The 15,551-nt window shown below is 45.6% G+C and overlaps 1 protein-coding gene across 5 annotated transcripts in view; it reads left to right on the top strand.

Moving 5' to 3' along the window:
- Nucleotides 1–15,551, top strand: part of ARHGAP32 (Rho GTPase activating protein 32) — a 265,176-nt gene that overhangs the window by 64,057 nt on the left and 185,568 nt on the right. For 2 of the 5 annotated variants that reach the window (XM_084495629.1, XM_084495626.1), the window contains exon 3: nt 14,774–14,859. The exons of the other annotated variants lie outside the window; for them this stretch is intronic. In XM_084495629.1, the coding sequence (XP_084351755.1) occupies nt 14,774–14,859 (86 nt within the window). The remainder of the gene's footprint in view (nt 1–14,773; nt 14,860–15,551) is intronic. 5 annotated transcript variants of the gene reach the window in all.

The raw sequence follows: 15,551 nt of genomic DNA, 5'->3' as shown, positions 1-15,551 counted from the left end.
CCTGCTGTGTTTTCCCTGTTCTAAGCAGCGAGCCCGGTGGGAGATCATCCTGTGCTTTTCAAGCATTCTTGATTGTGGTATTAAGGAAGAAAGACTTGTGCTGAGCACACTGGATACTTGATTTAACTTTGGCATTTCTTTTGTCTGTAAAACATTAGGCATAAAACGTTGATTAGGGACAGCTGAAGGACATTGCTAAACTCCTCCAACCTGTCTCCGTAAGTTTAACAATTGCAAGATTCACTTGAAAAGTGACTGATTTTACTCTGTTGGAGTAAAGGAGTTTCTTACAAAGCAGCGTTTGGGAAAGGGGAAGGGAAATATGTTCATCCATGGGTGAATATGAGTATGGATAAGAGGTGGGGGAAGAGCTGATTTTCAGGAAAAGGAAAATGGGAAGTGAATAAAGTAACAGCAGGATGGTGAGAGATGCAAGTGGGGAAGCAGGGGGCGATAAGGCAGAGAGCAGGAAATTTGAAAGGATGAGAACCTGAAAAAGAGCATAGTTGTGTAAGAACCTGGTAGAGGAAAGCAGTGAAAAAAAAGATGGGAACAGAAAAGTGAAAGTTCTGGTGAGCTTCATGGTTTAGTTCATCTGGGGCTTAAGACAGACCTTTTTTTTTCTTTTTAACACCAGTGGAGGGGGACAGATTCTGGAAGCCTTTTTGCACTATGAAAGCAAAGGGAGAGGTCGTGAGAAGTTATTTAAAGATACCTTCTTGCTGTAATAGTGTTCCTGTGGAATCCAGCTTCAGTTAATGAAGCTTCATGCAGGCACCAAGGCTCACTTTGGTGAGGTGTGGTGGCCTGGCTTTGTTAGCCATTCAGGAAGGCTCAGTCCTTAATCGCTAATCTCTGAAGAAGCACACGTTCTTTTCTGGGTAAGTGTGAAAAACCTGGCCTGACTCTATTAATCCACGCTCTGGGAGATCGCACGCACATCTTTGGTAATTTTTGAGTTATCATTCGTCTGCTCTTTCGCAGTTCCCTGTTGTTCCCAATGAGAACATTGGCAATATCCCTTCATAGCAAGGTGCTATGAAGTGCTTGGATGGTGAATGTGAAAAACAGAGATGTAACTCCGTTTAGGTGACAGGAAGCGTAAAACCAAGACAATATACAGACAGGAATACCTAAACTGTACCATTTCAAACTTTAATGTCCAAACAAGCAAAACTATGGGACCATTTCAGAGAGGGTTATTCAGAATGAAAGGAGAATGTGAAAAGAACAGACAATGACAGAAGACAAAAATTGTCCTTCCTCTTTCCTTGCAACTGTCTTGGGGAAAAAGGAGAGCTTTTATCCAAGAGGATACTAAGGTGACTATAGGGACAGAATTATTACCACTCGTCTACAGTGTATTCCTGCAAGTCAAATTAGAGTTGGCTAATATAAGAAACAGAGCAGCCTGTTGCTGGCCTTATGTGGGAGGGAGTCCTTTGTATGACTGCATATTTAGGCACTGGGTGCCTGATGGGGTATGTGACAGCTACCCGATAGGTGCTTAAAGGAAATTCTTCCTCAGGGGTGGGATTCGTGGTGGTACACAGGCATGGAGCTGAATCATTGCTGCTGCAGAAGACTGACTGTGTAATCCCATCAGATATTTTTACGTGTCCTCTAGGTGAGCTAGTCTGATGGCGCTAACAGCTGGCCTGGCGCACAGTTTTCAGCTCCTGGGACAAAATTGCCATTACCAAGGTGTTTGGAGAGGATCAGCTTATATGTGAAGAGCAGCTGGTGGAAAGGGACTTGAGTAACTGTGGAATGATGCTCAGAAATGAGAGGGACGGACAGATGGGGGAAGCATGCAAAAACGTTCAACTACTGTGCAGCCTGTTTCAGTGATAGATACCCAGATGCTCAAATCCCTCTCAGGATGTTCTGTTTCTTCGTTATTGCTAGCCTCTTGTACGGGAGAGGAATTGCTCCCTTAAGTGCTGTCCTTCGGGGCCAAAAAGCTGTTATCTCTGAGGACTTTGACCTGGTCGCAGCGACATGTGCCTGTGTCAATTGCCATTCGACCCGTTCCCCTATTACTCAAACTCTGACTCCAGACTTGGCCACCTTCCACTCAGACACTCCTTTTGCAGGCGAGGCAGTCCTCTTGCATCATCAAACTGTCATGAAAAGACAGCGCTGCTCTCTTCCCCACGAGTCTTACAGGTGGCAGAGCTCTTCAGAGCAGCATCAGGTGCCCGGCCACCTTCTGTTTTCCCTGAGCCTGCCTCTGCTTGCTCTCTGCTACTGAGCCAGCTCTACATTTTCTGCACGTCCAGAGGAAAACAAAACGTGTGGAGTAACTGCTGTGTTTGCTTTTCTCTCTCATGTCTCCGTTCAGTGTCCCTCAGGACCTTTCTTGTCCTGGCAGTTTATCTTGCATTTTCGCTAGGCTCAGGTGGGTAGGTTTTGAAATGAGGCTGATGATCCATTTCTACAAAGGTGACTTCTGAACGTGTAAATGTTAAATAAAGCTTCCCTTTTCTTTTGTAACACAAAGCTCTCTTTTTCCATGTCTAACCCATTTGAGGGATACATTTCAAACCCATGCTTCCCCCCTACCCCTTCATGTCTCTCTCCCTAGAGGGCAGGTGGCTGAGGTGTTGATGGCGCTGAGTGCAAGCAGGTGGATTGCGCAGACACACCTTGAGCATCGCAGGGCACTTGTGCAGGCATGAACTTGTACCGAGAGGCAGCTTGTTGAGGCTGCTTGATGAAGGAAGAAAGGCACTGTGGGAGCACTGAAATGAGTCACCTGGCTTGGAGTCTGCTCCACGAGGCTGGATTCCTCCTCACCTCGCAATGAGGTTGCACTAACTGTGTTGCAGGAAGTGCCTGTTTCTCCTGGCAGGGGTTGCACCGGAGAAGGTCATGGTTCCTGACTTAAAAATACCTGCAACACGTCCCGTGCTGGGTACAGGGCTGGGTGGCTGCTCTGTAGCTTCCCTTCTCTCTCTGGTTTCTAGTCCAGCTGAAGTACAGGCATCCTGTTTTAATTTTGCACTTGTCATTTTCACAGTACCAAATTCAGATCAGAATGGATATAAAGTAGGTTAGGCCATGTCTTCCCTGCAGCGGTGTCGTGCCGGAGGTCACCCACCTCGTCGTGCAGTGTGGGTGCCACAAGGTTTTGCACGGGCACAGCGCCCACACAGTACCTGGAGGGTTGGTCTGGCCTCGGGGCTAGGGCAGGGTCGTGCACTGCTGGCTCTGCTTTCTTGGTGGGCAGCTCTGGCAATAGCTTTACTGATGGATGTCCCTTTAATGACCCATGTTGTTTAAAAAATAATAAAGAAAAAATGCACCTGATACCTTTAAAGAAGGACTTGGCTGGGAGTTGAGGATGTTCCGTGTTACGTGCCCGGCATGACGAGGAGGTTTTCCTCTGCATCTCAGCACCTCCCCGACCTGAGGTATCGGCAGGGCTGGTCCTTTTCAGTGAGATCCTAAACTTTCTTTCCTTGTCCTTCCCCTGATACTGCATATACGGATACTCTGGAGTGTGTTTATAGAGGAATCCATAAAATATCTTCAGCTGATCATCAGAAGAACGAGGTCCATACCAAGGAATCCAGCAAGCAGTAACTGTCATGGAGATGTACCAATGCAGAGCTGTATAAAGGGCCTTTGAAGATGATTAATTGCGGAGGTGTGCGGTCCTGGCGGTAGCCTTGTCTTTTAAATACAGCCTTGAGCACAGTTCTCGTATGGGAGCATGTGCAGGAATGCAAACTCCCCTTTGGACAGGGATTAGAAGGCGGCTGCTGCAGCCTGCTCAGCGTTGGTTTTCTTCCCGGGGAAGGCACGGCTTGGGCCAGCCCTCGGAGACTCCTTTAACTCAGCCGTACAGAAGGAGCGTCTGATGTGGTGAGGAGGGGTTGAAAGGCTTTGACATAAGTTTTGTCAGTCAGAAATTGCAGCCTGTTTTTCTCCTTCTCGTGCTGTGATTCACCAAGTCTTTCCGGTATAAAAACTTGGTCGTGTAACATGGGATCGAACAGAGTGAGCCACGGAGCGCAGTCATTCAGAGAAGGCAAATGTCCTGTCATATGCTTCAGCGGAGAGCACTTTGTGACCTCGGTCATCAATTAGCAATGAAATAGTTCTTGTCTCGGGCTAGCCGCAAGATTTTCTTTTAAATATTTTAGCTTCTTGGTTCCAGCTGGCCAGTTGGTCTTCACGTTTCCTGAACTTGTGCCAGGGCACGTTGAGCAATGCCTTACCGAAAATTTTGGTTGTAATATACAGTATTAAGATGGAGATGCTTAAAGTCATTTAGGCAATTTTATATATATATATATATATATATATATATAAACACAGAGATATTTTTCCATTGAATTTCATTTGCTTTTGGAAGCAAAAGTAGTCCTACATTATCTTGTCATGCATACATTATTAATTGAATTCATTTTTAATTTAATGAAAAATTATGCTAGAGCAAGGGAGGAAGCTGTCTTGTAGCATCCTTGCTCTTTCTTTGCCTAGATAACCTCAAGCAGTCAAAGAGGTTAGATTTAAAATCCATTCTTGGTCAGAATTTTTCTCCTTAAATGGAGCAGTGTTTACATTCAGGAAACTATCAAAGGAGGAACGAATGCATCCGCGGAGGTGACAAGTGGTATTCAGGTTGTATAATCTCATTCTTTGTGGTTGGCAGAAGTTTCTGTTAGAGAACTGTCTGAAAAGGCGTTCTCAATGCAGTTTCCCCATTTAAGTAGTAGAAGGTTGAATCATTGTGTAAAGCTAATTATCATTCTTGTAAGCTGTCACTATGGAAGTTAGTGAGTTGGTCAGGAGGGTGGCTGTGTCAGAAAGAAGCTCTGGGCTGGGGAGCTGATCCTGCCCGGCTCCCTGTTCCCCTGAGGATTAGGAGAAAATGTTCCCAGAAAATTGGAGCTTGCAGTTACTGATGCTGTTCTGCTCTGTTCTCTTCATTAAAAAGTAAAAAAAAAAAAAAACGGAAAAAAAAAACAAACAAACACAAACACACTCAGTCCTCACCACAGTTGGGACCAAATTTTTATGTTTCTATTGTTGTGATAATTTAGGTCCCAAATCAGTACAAATGTAGCTGACTGGGGAGCAGACCTCATCTGTAAGAGAAATGATTCATTACTGTCAAAACTCGCCTTCAGCAGAAATAATCAAGCTCATGTGCGGTAAGGCTGTCCGTTTACATCACACTGTAGCACAGTTTTGGGCCTGAGCTTCCACAGGATGTCTTAAGACCCTTTTTAAAACATGGCATAGAAATGTTCACAGCTTTGTTTCCTAATAACCGGTGAATTCCTGTAGGCTCTCGAAGAAAATACTTATTTTTTTGTTGTTTAAGTATAGAATCCAGAGCTCTGGTCTCGAGTAAAGGCCTGTACAGAAAAAGGCACAAATAAAAATCCAGGGTGTCTCTCTCTAGCCTTGGGGAGTTGGCAGTCAGAGCATGAGCCGACAGGTAGTATCTGATGCAGACAGCCGAGCCAAGAGGCGCTGAGACGATGCGCGAGCGCGGCTGGCAGCGCTGCAGCCCCAAGTGCAGCAGCAGCACGGCACCTTCAGCGGCAGTGGCCCTGCTGAACCCCTGTGCAGGGGTGAACGTGGCTCCTGCCCAGGTCCTCAGCAGGCACGGCACCTGCCGGAGCTGTACCCTGACGGCATCTCCTTGTGCTTCTCCCCACAGCTTCTGGCCCACCAATACGCCCAGCGGCACACCTTGGGCTCTAACCGATGCGGTATGGGCAGGAGCTGTTGAGTTCCTGTGCTTTATCCCTTTATTAAACGGGTCTGCTCTTGCTCCGTGCTGCATTGCTATAGGATGCACCCTTACACATCTGGGCTCTCAGAGCTCTGTTTTATCCTGGTGCAAAGTGAGAAGAGTTGTTTTTAAATGAGCGTATTATTTCATATTCAGTTCTCTTTATTTTTAGCTTGTCCTACTGGGGCAGGTCTGTTTTGGTGAAACAAAGAAAAATTAGCATTGGGAGAAAGGGATTTAGAAACAGTCATTCAGGCTTTCTAGGCACGGAACAGGGAGAACCTGTTTGCTCTGCCCTCTTTGCCAGGCTCGCAGCTTTCCCTGCCTCAGCCGCTGAACCAAGGTGAGCCGAGTCCTCACGCACTGGGTCTAACAAGGTGGTGCTGCTCAGTTACACAGCACTTAGCCAACAACACTGATCTGACCATTTAAAAAGAAAAAAATCAATAGTTATATTGACTGTTTTGCATAATGGGGGACTGGGTAGCCTTTTCCCTGGAACTTTAAGCAAGAAAGTGTTTCTATTTAGTAAATCTTCTGTCTTTTAGGCCTTGTGTTACACCGAGAGAGCACAGATCACATGTTGGGTTTCCCTGGGCTCTATTCCTGCATATAGGCAGCAGCTGATGTTATTTGTTACAAATTACAGCTTGTGTTTTTGAGCTAGACCTTCAGCAAATAGCGGCAGTAATACAAAGAACTTGCACCATTTCTCGGAGGTGGGAATAGCTCTGCGTTTTGTACCGGTACAGAAAGATTAAAACGACTTGATCAAGGTCACGCAGCAAGCTAATGGCAAAGCCAGGACTGAAAGGCACTCATCCATCATCCTGGTCCTCCCCTTTATTTGCTGGTCCTCGCTGCCTCTTAGGGATATTTAATCTTCTAGCCTGCTGCAGGGGGGGGCTGATGAAACACTTCAGTCCTTTCATGGGATCTGAAAGTTGGCTAATAACGCTTATTCCTTGTTTACGGTTCAGTGTATAAACTGGAAAGTGGGAAGCGCAATATCAGCTTTGCAGAACTTTTAAAGCAGGCTGCGTAAAGGCAGAAATCAATCCAGCCGCACGGGTCTCCTCTGGGAACCCTGCAGATCCTAGCCAATTTCCAAAAAGCAGGAAGCAGAACCCTGAGGAAATGAGGTCGCAGCAGCTGGCACAGCTGGGAATAGCCTCCGTTTTGATTGCTCGCAGAAGTTGAATTTTGGGGTGAAAACATCCAGCTTGGGCAAGGACACCCGCCTCGTGCAGCTGGGGCAGGCTTTCAGCTGCAGTGCCTGTGGCAGCCTCGGGAGAACAACGCGGAGCGGTGCTGCCGAGGGAAGGCGGAACGGGAGCCCGGCGTCGCGGGTGCTCCGCGTCTCGCTCAGCTTCCCCGGGCGTGCGGAGCTTCACCGGGACGCAGGGGCGGCAGCGGGTGAGCCCCAAAGGTCAGTGCTACTGCTACATCCCTGCACGTGAGCGCGGCGGAGATGCTCGCTGTGCTGTTAACCCTGTTGGCTCACCAACGGAGCGCTTGTGGGTGCGGATCGCCGAGGACTGGGATCGTTTCGCAGCTGGCTCTAGGCAGCAATGCCTCATAAGAATGCAGAGCGTGATGTTCAGAAGGCAAGCATGTCATTTTCACTGAGCTAATGCAACTTCATTTCAATTTTTAGTGTATTTTTCAGCGTATGTATATGACTATCTTTTAAGTGGTTGAGTATTTGAATGGAGAAGGGTTAATTACACCCTTCGATCAGATTACGTTGCATGGCTTAACGCTAGCATGTAGAAAGCAGATGAAGTATAATTTGGCATCCCTTTTCCTTCGTGTGGCGTGGTCTTTGAGGCATTTTCTGTGTGTGTAGAATGTTGTTGTTAGTGTGAGTGAAACCTGCCTGCTTTTAACCAGCAGTGAAATCCCTCCTGTCTGTGGTGGAGTGAAGCACACGCTCTGCACTCATGCTGTGTGAAAACAGCACTGAGCAAAAGGTTCTGTGCTGAGCATCTACGTGTACTTTTCCTTTTTAACTGGTAACTAAGTGCTGCTGATACGGTGTGGATTTAGGAGCAGTAGTTCTGGAGGGGCCAGGTTATTGTGTAGCTTAAATTCTTGTGGAATGAGCCAGGGCTGATTATCTTCATGGCAAATCGTCTCCTTCACCCTAGGCTTAGATTTATTCTGTGGCTGATATGAAATAAGCCTATTGCTGTTACACTTCAGTTGGGATTTTCTACTTTAAGGCTGAGAGTGCATAAATATTTCCTGGTGGAAAAAAGGGAGGGAGGTGGGGAACCAGCATAATTTAAAACTTGCCTCCCTGGGCATGCTGTTACCACCTACCTGGTTTAAAGATCAAGAGCATTTCTACCAAACTAAAAGTTATTTATGGACATAGCTGCCAGAAGCTGAAGACACAGGTTCTTATTTCACTGTAGAATACATTATCAACAAAGTCTTGATAATTTATGCTAACTCCACCCACTTCAGTTTACACTGCCAGAAGCTGAAGGAGAAAGGCTCATAGCAGCACTGCAAAATTCCTCTGAGTCTGCTTTCTCGTCTTCAAGTATTTTGCCGTAGGAGAGCTGCTACTGGGTATCTTTGTATTGTTCTACCAGTGACTGAGGTGCTGTGAGAAAGCCAGTTTGGTGGTTTTGGTTCCCCTTTCTCAAAAAGAAAACTGTATTTAAAAATTAAATGTGTATAGCGTGCTGATGCTGGAGCCCTCACACTCCCCAGTCTCCTTTGTGACAGAAAAAGCACAATGCACAATACATTAGCATTCATGTATACGCATGCACAAACGCTGTATAGAGCTCCGTAAATAGGATCTCCAGAGGATTTCTGTTCCCTGTGAATTCCCTTGGGAATGTGAGTGTTGGGGCGCGCAGCTCCTGCAGGGCGAGACCTCCGACATTGCAAGTGGCCGGCACCAGCAGCACAGGATTCCGGGTCCGGGGCTAAGGAAAGGTAAAGTTTAGCAATGATTTGATGCAACCTATGCCAGTTTCATCCAAACAGATCTTGTATTTCAGGGAAGCCTGTGGATTAAACGTATTTGAGTGAGAATCCCCCTTTTTTCCCTCCTGCCACTTGCGCAGAGTCCAGAGCGTGACAGAACCTGGTACAGGCTCACTGGGGCTGAGTCTCCGAAGGGGAGATCTCTTACCCCTGTGCGTCCTGTGTCCTGCTTTTCGAAGCAGAGATGAAAATTAGCATCGTCTCTTACAAGCAAGACTTGCCCTTAATAGGATTACAGAAGTATTTTAAACTCTGTACTCAGCCCGCTGCTCCTGGCACTGATACCGGGAGCGTGGGGAGTTTGGCTGTTGGTGTAAAGGTAAATCCAGGCAGCGAGAACCGAGCTGAAACATTTCTTCCGCTGGGGAAACCAGGTTGTCTTCTGGGCGGTACGTGGACGGATTGCAGTCTCCTGGCCTGGTGCATAGCAGTAGCTCCGTGGCTGGAGGGGAAAGGGGAATGAAACAGCAGCTCCAGGGCTTGTCACTCAGTGGTCATCCCAGGGGCAGGCACAGCACGGCACGGAGCAGCCGGCGTTGTTGGCTCTGGGGGCATCTTCTCCGCAGGTGGCCCTCGGTGACCCGTCCCTCCGTCCGTACAGGATCAAGTAACCAGTGGTTCCTACGCTGTTAGAATTTGTCTGGGCACCATTCCCACTTGCTTGCTCTAACATCTCCCAATTAAAGTATCTGATTATTCTTTAACAATTTATAGCTATTGACAGTGTGCATCAAAACTGAAAGTCCTATGTTCTCTTGGTACAGAGCTTAGAGTACCAGGAGGGTGCGATCCTGTGTGTAGAGGTAGAGGACACAGAGAGAATAGTTTTTTAAAGCAAGTTTCTCTTCCAGAACTGAAAGCTTTCAGCTGGACATGTTGGTCTTAAAAACAAACAAAAAAAAACACTGCCATGATAAAAACTTCTCACTTGGTTAAATACGTGTTTTTTTTTTTATTAGTATTTTTTTAGGGGGGGGACACTTTAAAAATCTTTAAGTAATGCCCACTTGTTTCTCAGCCTTGTGTATATTGAGGACATTCCCATTTTGACTGGAAGTTGGGAAAATGTAGTGCTCAGGAATTTTTAAGAGATTTGTTTTCAGATGGTTTTCATGCTTGAAGGTGAGCTGGAGATGACCGACGAGAAATAATGGAGCAAGACTGAGAGCAAAGAGAAGAGAGATGCAAGAAGAAAGGAGAGGCAAAGTGTGAAGTGGAGGCCGAGAGGTGGCAGAGTGAGAGGACAGGAGGAAGCAGTGAGTTTGGAGTAGGGGGTGCGAAGGAAAAAGCAGAGGAATTGGGCTGGGGTCTGAGCCTTCCAGTCACGGGGATGCTGAGTGAGGCAGGTGGGGATGGAGCTGCTGAGTCAGAACAGGGCAGGTTTCACCGTGCATGCATTGAAAACGAAGCAAGGCAGGTGTAGTGTCCGATGTGCACCTTGGGATGTGTGCGCCTCCAAACTTGCTGTACCTTGGGAACAGGAACTGGCTGCAGCAGCGAGGGCTGCGGGGTGGAGTAGGCAGCTCCTTGGTTTCATCAGGTTTCTTTGCACAGGCACACGGTGCTGTTAGCTCTCTGTTCTCCTTGGTTGTGGAAGGAGCTTCCTGCGTCCTGTTCACAGGGAAGAGCTTGCAAATGTGTTTGAAGTGTGTGTCCCCAAAGCAAATTCCAATATAACCTCTGCGCTTACACGTGTGGGTGGCTCGTGGCTGCTCTTTTGCTCTGGCCTGATGGTGAGGACCAGAGCATGAGTCAGAGCGAGGATGGCAGGAGGAAGAACTGGAGCTTGGCACCCTTGCTTTGAAGGGTCTTGCTTATGTTCTGGCTTCTCTTGTGCCATGTGCTCCTTCTGCTTGTGCTTTCTGAAACTGAATGCAAAATTCATTATCCCAGCACCTCTGGAGACACCTCGGAGGTGATCTAATTCCAGTTTGCAGGTCTGCTGCCTTTTCTCATGGAACCCCAAATCTAAGCTGGTTTTCTTCCCCCCTTGCATAAAGGCAGCAGTAGCAGTGCAACGCTTACCAAAAGACTTGGCCCAGCTCCCTTTCAAAGCCGTGGGAACCCGTGTCTGGTCAGAGATGCTCGGGTACAGGAGGAGGCCGTAACAGCAGCACGGCGATCGGCAGAGCCAGGCCTGACCTCTGCTCAACTCCCAGCCAGGAACAGCGTGTCTGTGCTGGACCATCCGTGTTAGATTATCCTCATGGCTTCCACTGCAGTTCGTAAAGGGTTGCCTAGCCTTTCATTCCCTTTCAGTAAGTTGCATGGCTGAATAAACCTCTGAAGCATCCAGAAGATGACAGTGCATTACTGCTTGGTGGATTACATATTTACAGTTACTCTAGGTTCATTTGAAAGCTTCTTTGGGAGGTCTGAAATCTCTGGTTAATCGGACGTGGGGAAGGACTTTTAACCTGACACTTCTCATAATGGTGAAGACTAGAAAGCCCTTGTTACATTAGCATGCCAAGAGTTTAACATAGCTCTTTGGTTTTTAATTCAGACAGTTCAAGCCAGGGGCAATTTTAACTGGGTGATCACAAGCATCCTATTGCTTTTGCTGAAATAAGATGTCGGCTTCTCTGGACAATGAGCTGATACGCAGGCGGTGGGAATGGTTTGCTTTCTCTGCAAATGAATTTAATGCAGTAGGTAGTCCTGATGGGATTTAACTGCTCTTAGAGGGGGCAGTTCTGTTTTTATGACTCTCCACTTGAACTGAGTCTCTGGGTGCAGCTCGTTGCTGTAAACCAAATGTGACAAACTAATGAACTCCAGCAATGTGTATTTTCTTCTTTTCATTATGTATTATATAGCAATTTTCCTATTCACAGTGCCATTGAGTAGTCAAGGATTTCTCAACATTTTTTCCCCAGGGTTTATAAATTAGTGCTCCAAACGTTGTTCAGGATTGGAATGTAGCAGATGAGATTTCAGCCCTAAAGGAGTGCTTTAACCATGCAAATATGCTTTAATTTCTGGCCACAGTTCTTCATTTGTGTATTTCAGAGGGTTTTGTCCTTCTTAAAACTGAACCATAACATTACACTTTTTTTCCAAAACATCCAAAGCTTTTGAATCTTTTTTTCATCTCTGTATGTTTTCTTGTACTAATGTTTTAATGGAATAGCTTACTTGCTGTTAGACAAACGTAACGTGTAAATACACAGTGTATGACTGCAGCTTGTTCAGTGTCACTGTGCTGCAAGCTGGCTGGGGAGTGGATAGTGGGCAGGACCAATGTCTGTCATGCCTTTTTCTAATTCTTCACCCCCGCCAAAGAAGTGCATATTCCTACAGTGAATATGATTTTTTTTTAAGTAAAGATTTTTGATGCAAGATGTGAGATCCATATCAATAAGTGCCATGAAACCAAGAGTCGGAAGGTAAATTAAAAAAGCAATAAGCTACTTAATTACATTTTTTTCCATGGTTTCTGAGCAAATCTTGTAATTTGGAGTGATGGGAAGAGGGGCCCTGACTCAACATCTTAATGTTTTCCAGTAGTGATATAACAATGAGGCCAAATGTTTGTATGGCATGAAACACACAGCAAGCCCCTTGCAACGCTTGAGATAAGAGTTTCAGTTCTGGGCGTGTGCCCTAACACATTTCTTCAGGTGTGTGATACTCAGATGTTCTTCTTTGAAAATGCAAGCAAGCCTGTGGCTGTCCCAGCCTCCAAAACCTGCCTTCAGAAAGCTTTTGCATTAGCAAAGCCTGCTTCAAAACCAGCTACTGGTACAAAAGCAGGTACAAAAGCAGCTACTGTTAGCATCAGTGTGGGGGAACATCCACAGCACAGGAGCCATTTGAAGATTTTTCTGAAGTTAAGTTGATTTCATCTAGTATGCCAAGAGAAAACAAACAAAGCATGGATTGAAAAAAAAAAAAAAAGGAGGAAGAAATGGTAATGATTTCTTAATTTTGCAGTTTCATCTGATGCACAGTGTTGACAGCTTCCCTGCAACTTTCCCAGCTTCTTACACTACCAGGGGATCTGCTCATGAGCACACATGAAAATACTTAGCCTGTCATAGACTGAAACTCTCCACTCCCTGTTAATGGTTGAACAAGGCCAGTACAAGATAGCACTTTCAGAAGAGTGTTTTTCTTGAATTCTAATGTTTGTGGTTGCAGAGAGCTATTAAATTCATGCCCAGAAGGTTAACCAGAGCTGTGTTGGCTTTTTTTTTTTTTTGTCTACAAACTAATTTGTCTAATACTGCCATGGTTGCTCATAGCTTTTCGCAGGAACAACATAATGAGATTAACAAGCCTCTGATCGCTCCATATCTGATACTTAAATCCCCATGGGAAGCTGTGAAAGTGTCAGAGCTCTGCTGCTCTTGTGTGGGGGCTGCGCTGGCAAAGCAAAGAGTTACTCTTTATGTAAGATGATGAAGATTTGGTTGCTGGGAAAATGGAGTAGCTAAGCTTCAGGCTGTGTTCTTGTAGCCAGCATGATTTAAGAAACAGAGAAAAGATGCTGAGGCTGCCAGCCAGGGAGTTCATTACTGAAAAGAAGAGACAAACATCTCCACCCTGCACCCCAGCGCTGATGCTCTGATGAGGAAAGCAACTTTCAGAGGGAGACGATTCTGCAAGAGCTCACAGCACCACGAGTGGAGCTCCTGGGAGGGAAAACCCGTGTTAGAAATACCAATTTCTTGCCTTTTGCTACCAGCTAGCTATGGTGCATATGCGTGGTGTTGTCCCAAAGCACTTGCCGCTTACCTCCTTGCCCTCGCTGTCTGTGCCTGCTTCAGGCTAACAGGCAGTGAGCCTGTAGTTTGACAGGTGCCTGCAGCCTGATTTATGAAAACAGATTGATACCTAAATTACGTTTCCCCCTGCTTATAAAAACATCCCGGACTGATTGATTGAGTGCAAAATTAGAAGCTTTTTCTTAAAAGCAAAACCAAAATGAGGGTGAACTGTGTATTATTAAGAAAAAGGGGAAAAAAAAGCTCAGTATTGATTTTGAAGCACTGTTGTGTTTTTTTTATCCCGCCTTCAGTATTGTTGAGATGCTAACAGCTGCAGTATGTATTTCATGGAGATCTCCACCAGCCTCTTCTTCGTGTGCACATCCATAACTTCCAGCCTCTTCTGTGTAAGGTGCATTCTGATTTTTAATTAGTTTCCCCAGTTTCCCAGTGGTGTCCATGTATTTGCCAAAAACGGCTCCTCTCCAATCCTTGAGCAGAAGTTAGCTTGGTGAAGATTGTGAAGATGTTGCTGTTGGCTTGTGAAGGACTGTGCTTACTTGTCAGAATAATTCCTCTTTTCTCCATGCGTCAGTGTATGTTAACAAACATCAGAATCCTTCAAAAATATTTACTCCACCGAGTGTCTCTGATTTTGAATACTCTCCCCCTTCCAAGGCTTGATCACACATGGAACTTTTCAGGAACAGCTGCGCACAAATAACTCCAGATGCAGACAGCCCTTGAATGCGATGTTCTGTTCCGTATCGGACCTGTTCGTGCTGAACTTTTCCAACCCCGCTATCGTTTTTTAAGCCCAGGATTTCCTCTTGCTTATTTAAAATATAAGTTCTACGTATCTATACATGTGAATTTTAACATTTAAATGGTGAAACTACTTTTATTCATTGTTCTGCTCTCTTGTCCAGCTGTAGCTGTCAACACTGGAGGTAATGTGCTGCTGTTGTAACTGTCCTTAACAAGAGCTGTAGCGTTTCTTCCATCTGCAGAGCCACACAAGCAGTGAATACCGGGCTTTGCTTTGGTGCTTATGTACTTCAGGAGAAGAGACCCTTAGGCCCCCTGAGAAGTAGTTCCTCAGTTAGATGCTCAGGTCAGAAATGCTAGCATGATTTAGCAAAGGTAAACATAAGCTTTGTGGCCATAAGATTGTGTGGTGATAAAGTTTTTTCCTTTAAAGAGCATTGAATTCAGTTTATTGATTTTGACTTTCCTTATTTCTTTTTGTTGAGGAAATGTCAGAGCAAAGATCATTATAAATCCTCTAAATTGTTTTCAGATGAGTCAACGTGCAGTCAGTCGAACAATGGAATGCGTACTTCACCGCATTTGCTCAGAAAACAGCCAAGCAAACCACCAGAAAGAGTAGGTCTGGAATTGCTTGAACCTTCTTGGCTGCTCCCTGCACAAGGAAGAGCATGTGTAGCTACGCCAGCTGGAATGCAGCTGCTCCTTAAATCTGGCACCTAATGGTGAGCCCTGTCAAAGTACATAACGTTGGAGAATGCTGATCAGTTTGTTTGCAGGCAGAAAAGTATGGGTGAAGGCTTGATTGCAGAGGTGGAGGAAAGCCCCACCACATCTTCATATGCAAGTCTTTCAGACTAGGTACGTTGAAGATGGAATTTGTGTGGGTTCAAAAAGCCCTGCTGGGTTAATTCAGGGCCAAAAAAAAAAAAAAAAAAAAAGTAGGTATTCATGTAGATATCTGGTTGTTCCACAGATTATCGGTGGCTACAACCATTTAAGTCTGTGCTCCATCAGCAGTCTGCTGCTCTCCAAAATGACTCATAGTGTCTGGAGTACAGTCTTCGGAGAGAATTTGATATCACTTAGTTGTTTTGCTATGATTTTTTTCTCTGGATTCTGTGGTGATAGGTTTAGTGACACGTGTGACATTACTGAAAAGTGCGATGTAAATGCAAACTTCAGCGTCATCGACAACAATGCTGTAAGCACGTGATGCTAGTGCATGGTGCAGAAACCTCCCTCTAGGCATTTTCAGTGCTTTCTGCCTCTTTGATCAGTAGTAAAGATGTTAAAAAAGCTTGATGTAT

This window comes from Aythya ferina, assembly GCF_964211825.1.
Source record: "Aythya ferina genome assembly, chromosome: 22".
NCBI classification, from domain to species: Eukaryota; Metazoa; Chordata; class Aves; order Anseriformes; family Anatidae; genus Aythya; species Aythya ferina.
Note: the sequence above shows the minus strand (reverse complement) of the source record. Positions and strands in the feature narration are given on the sequence as shown.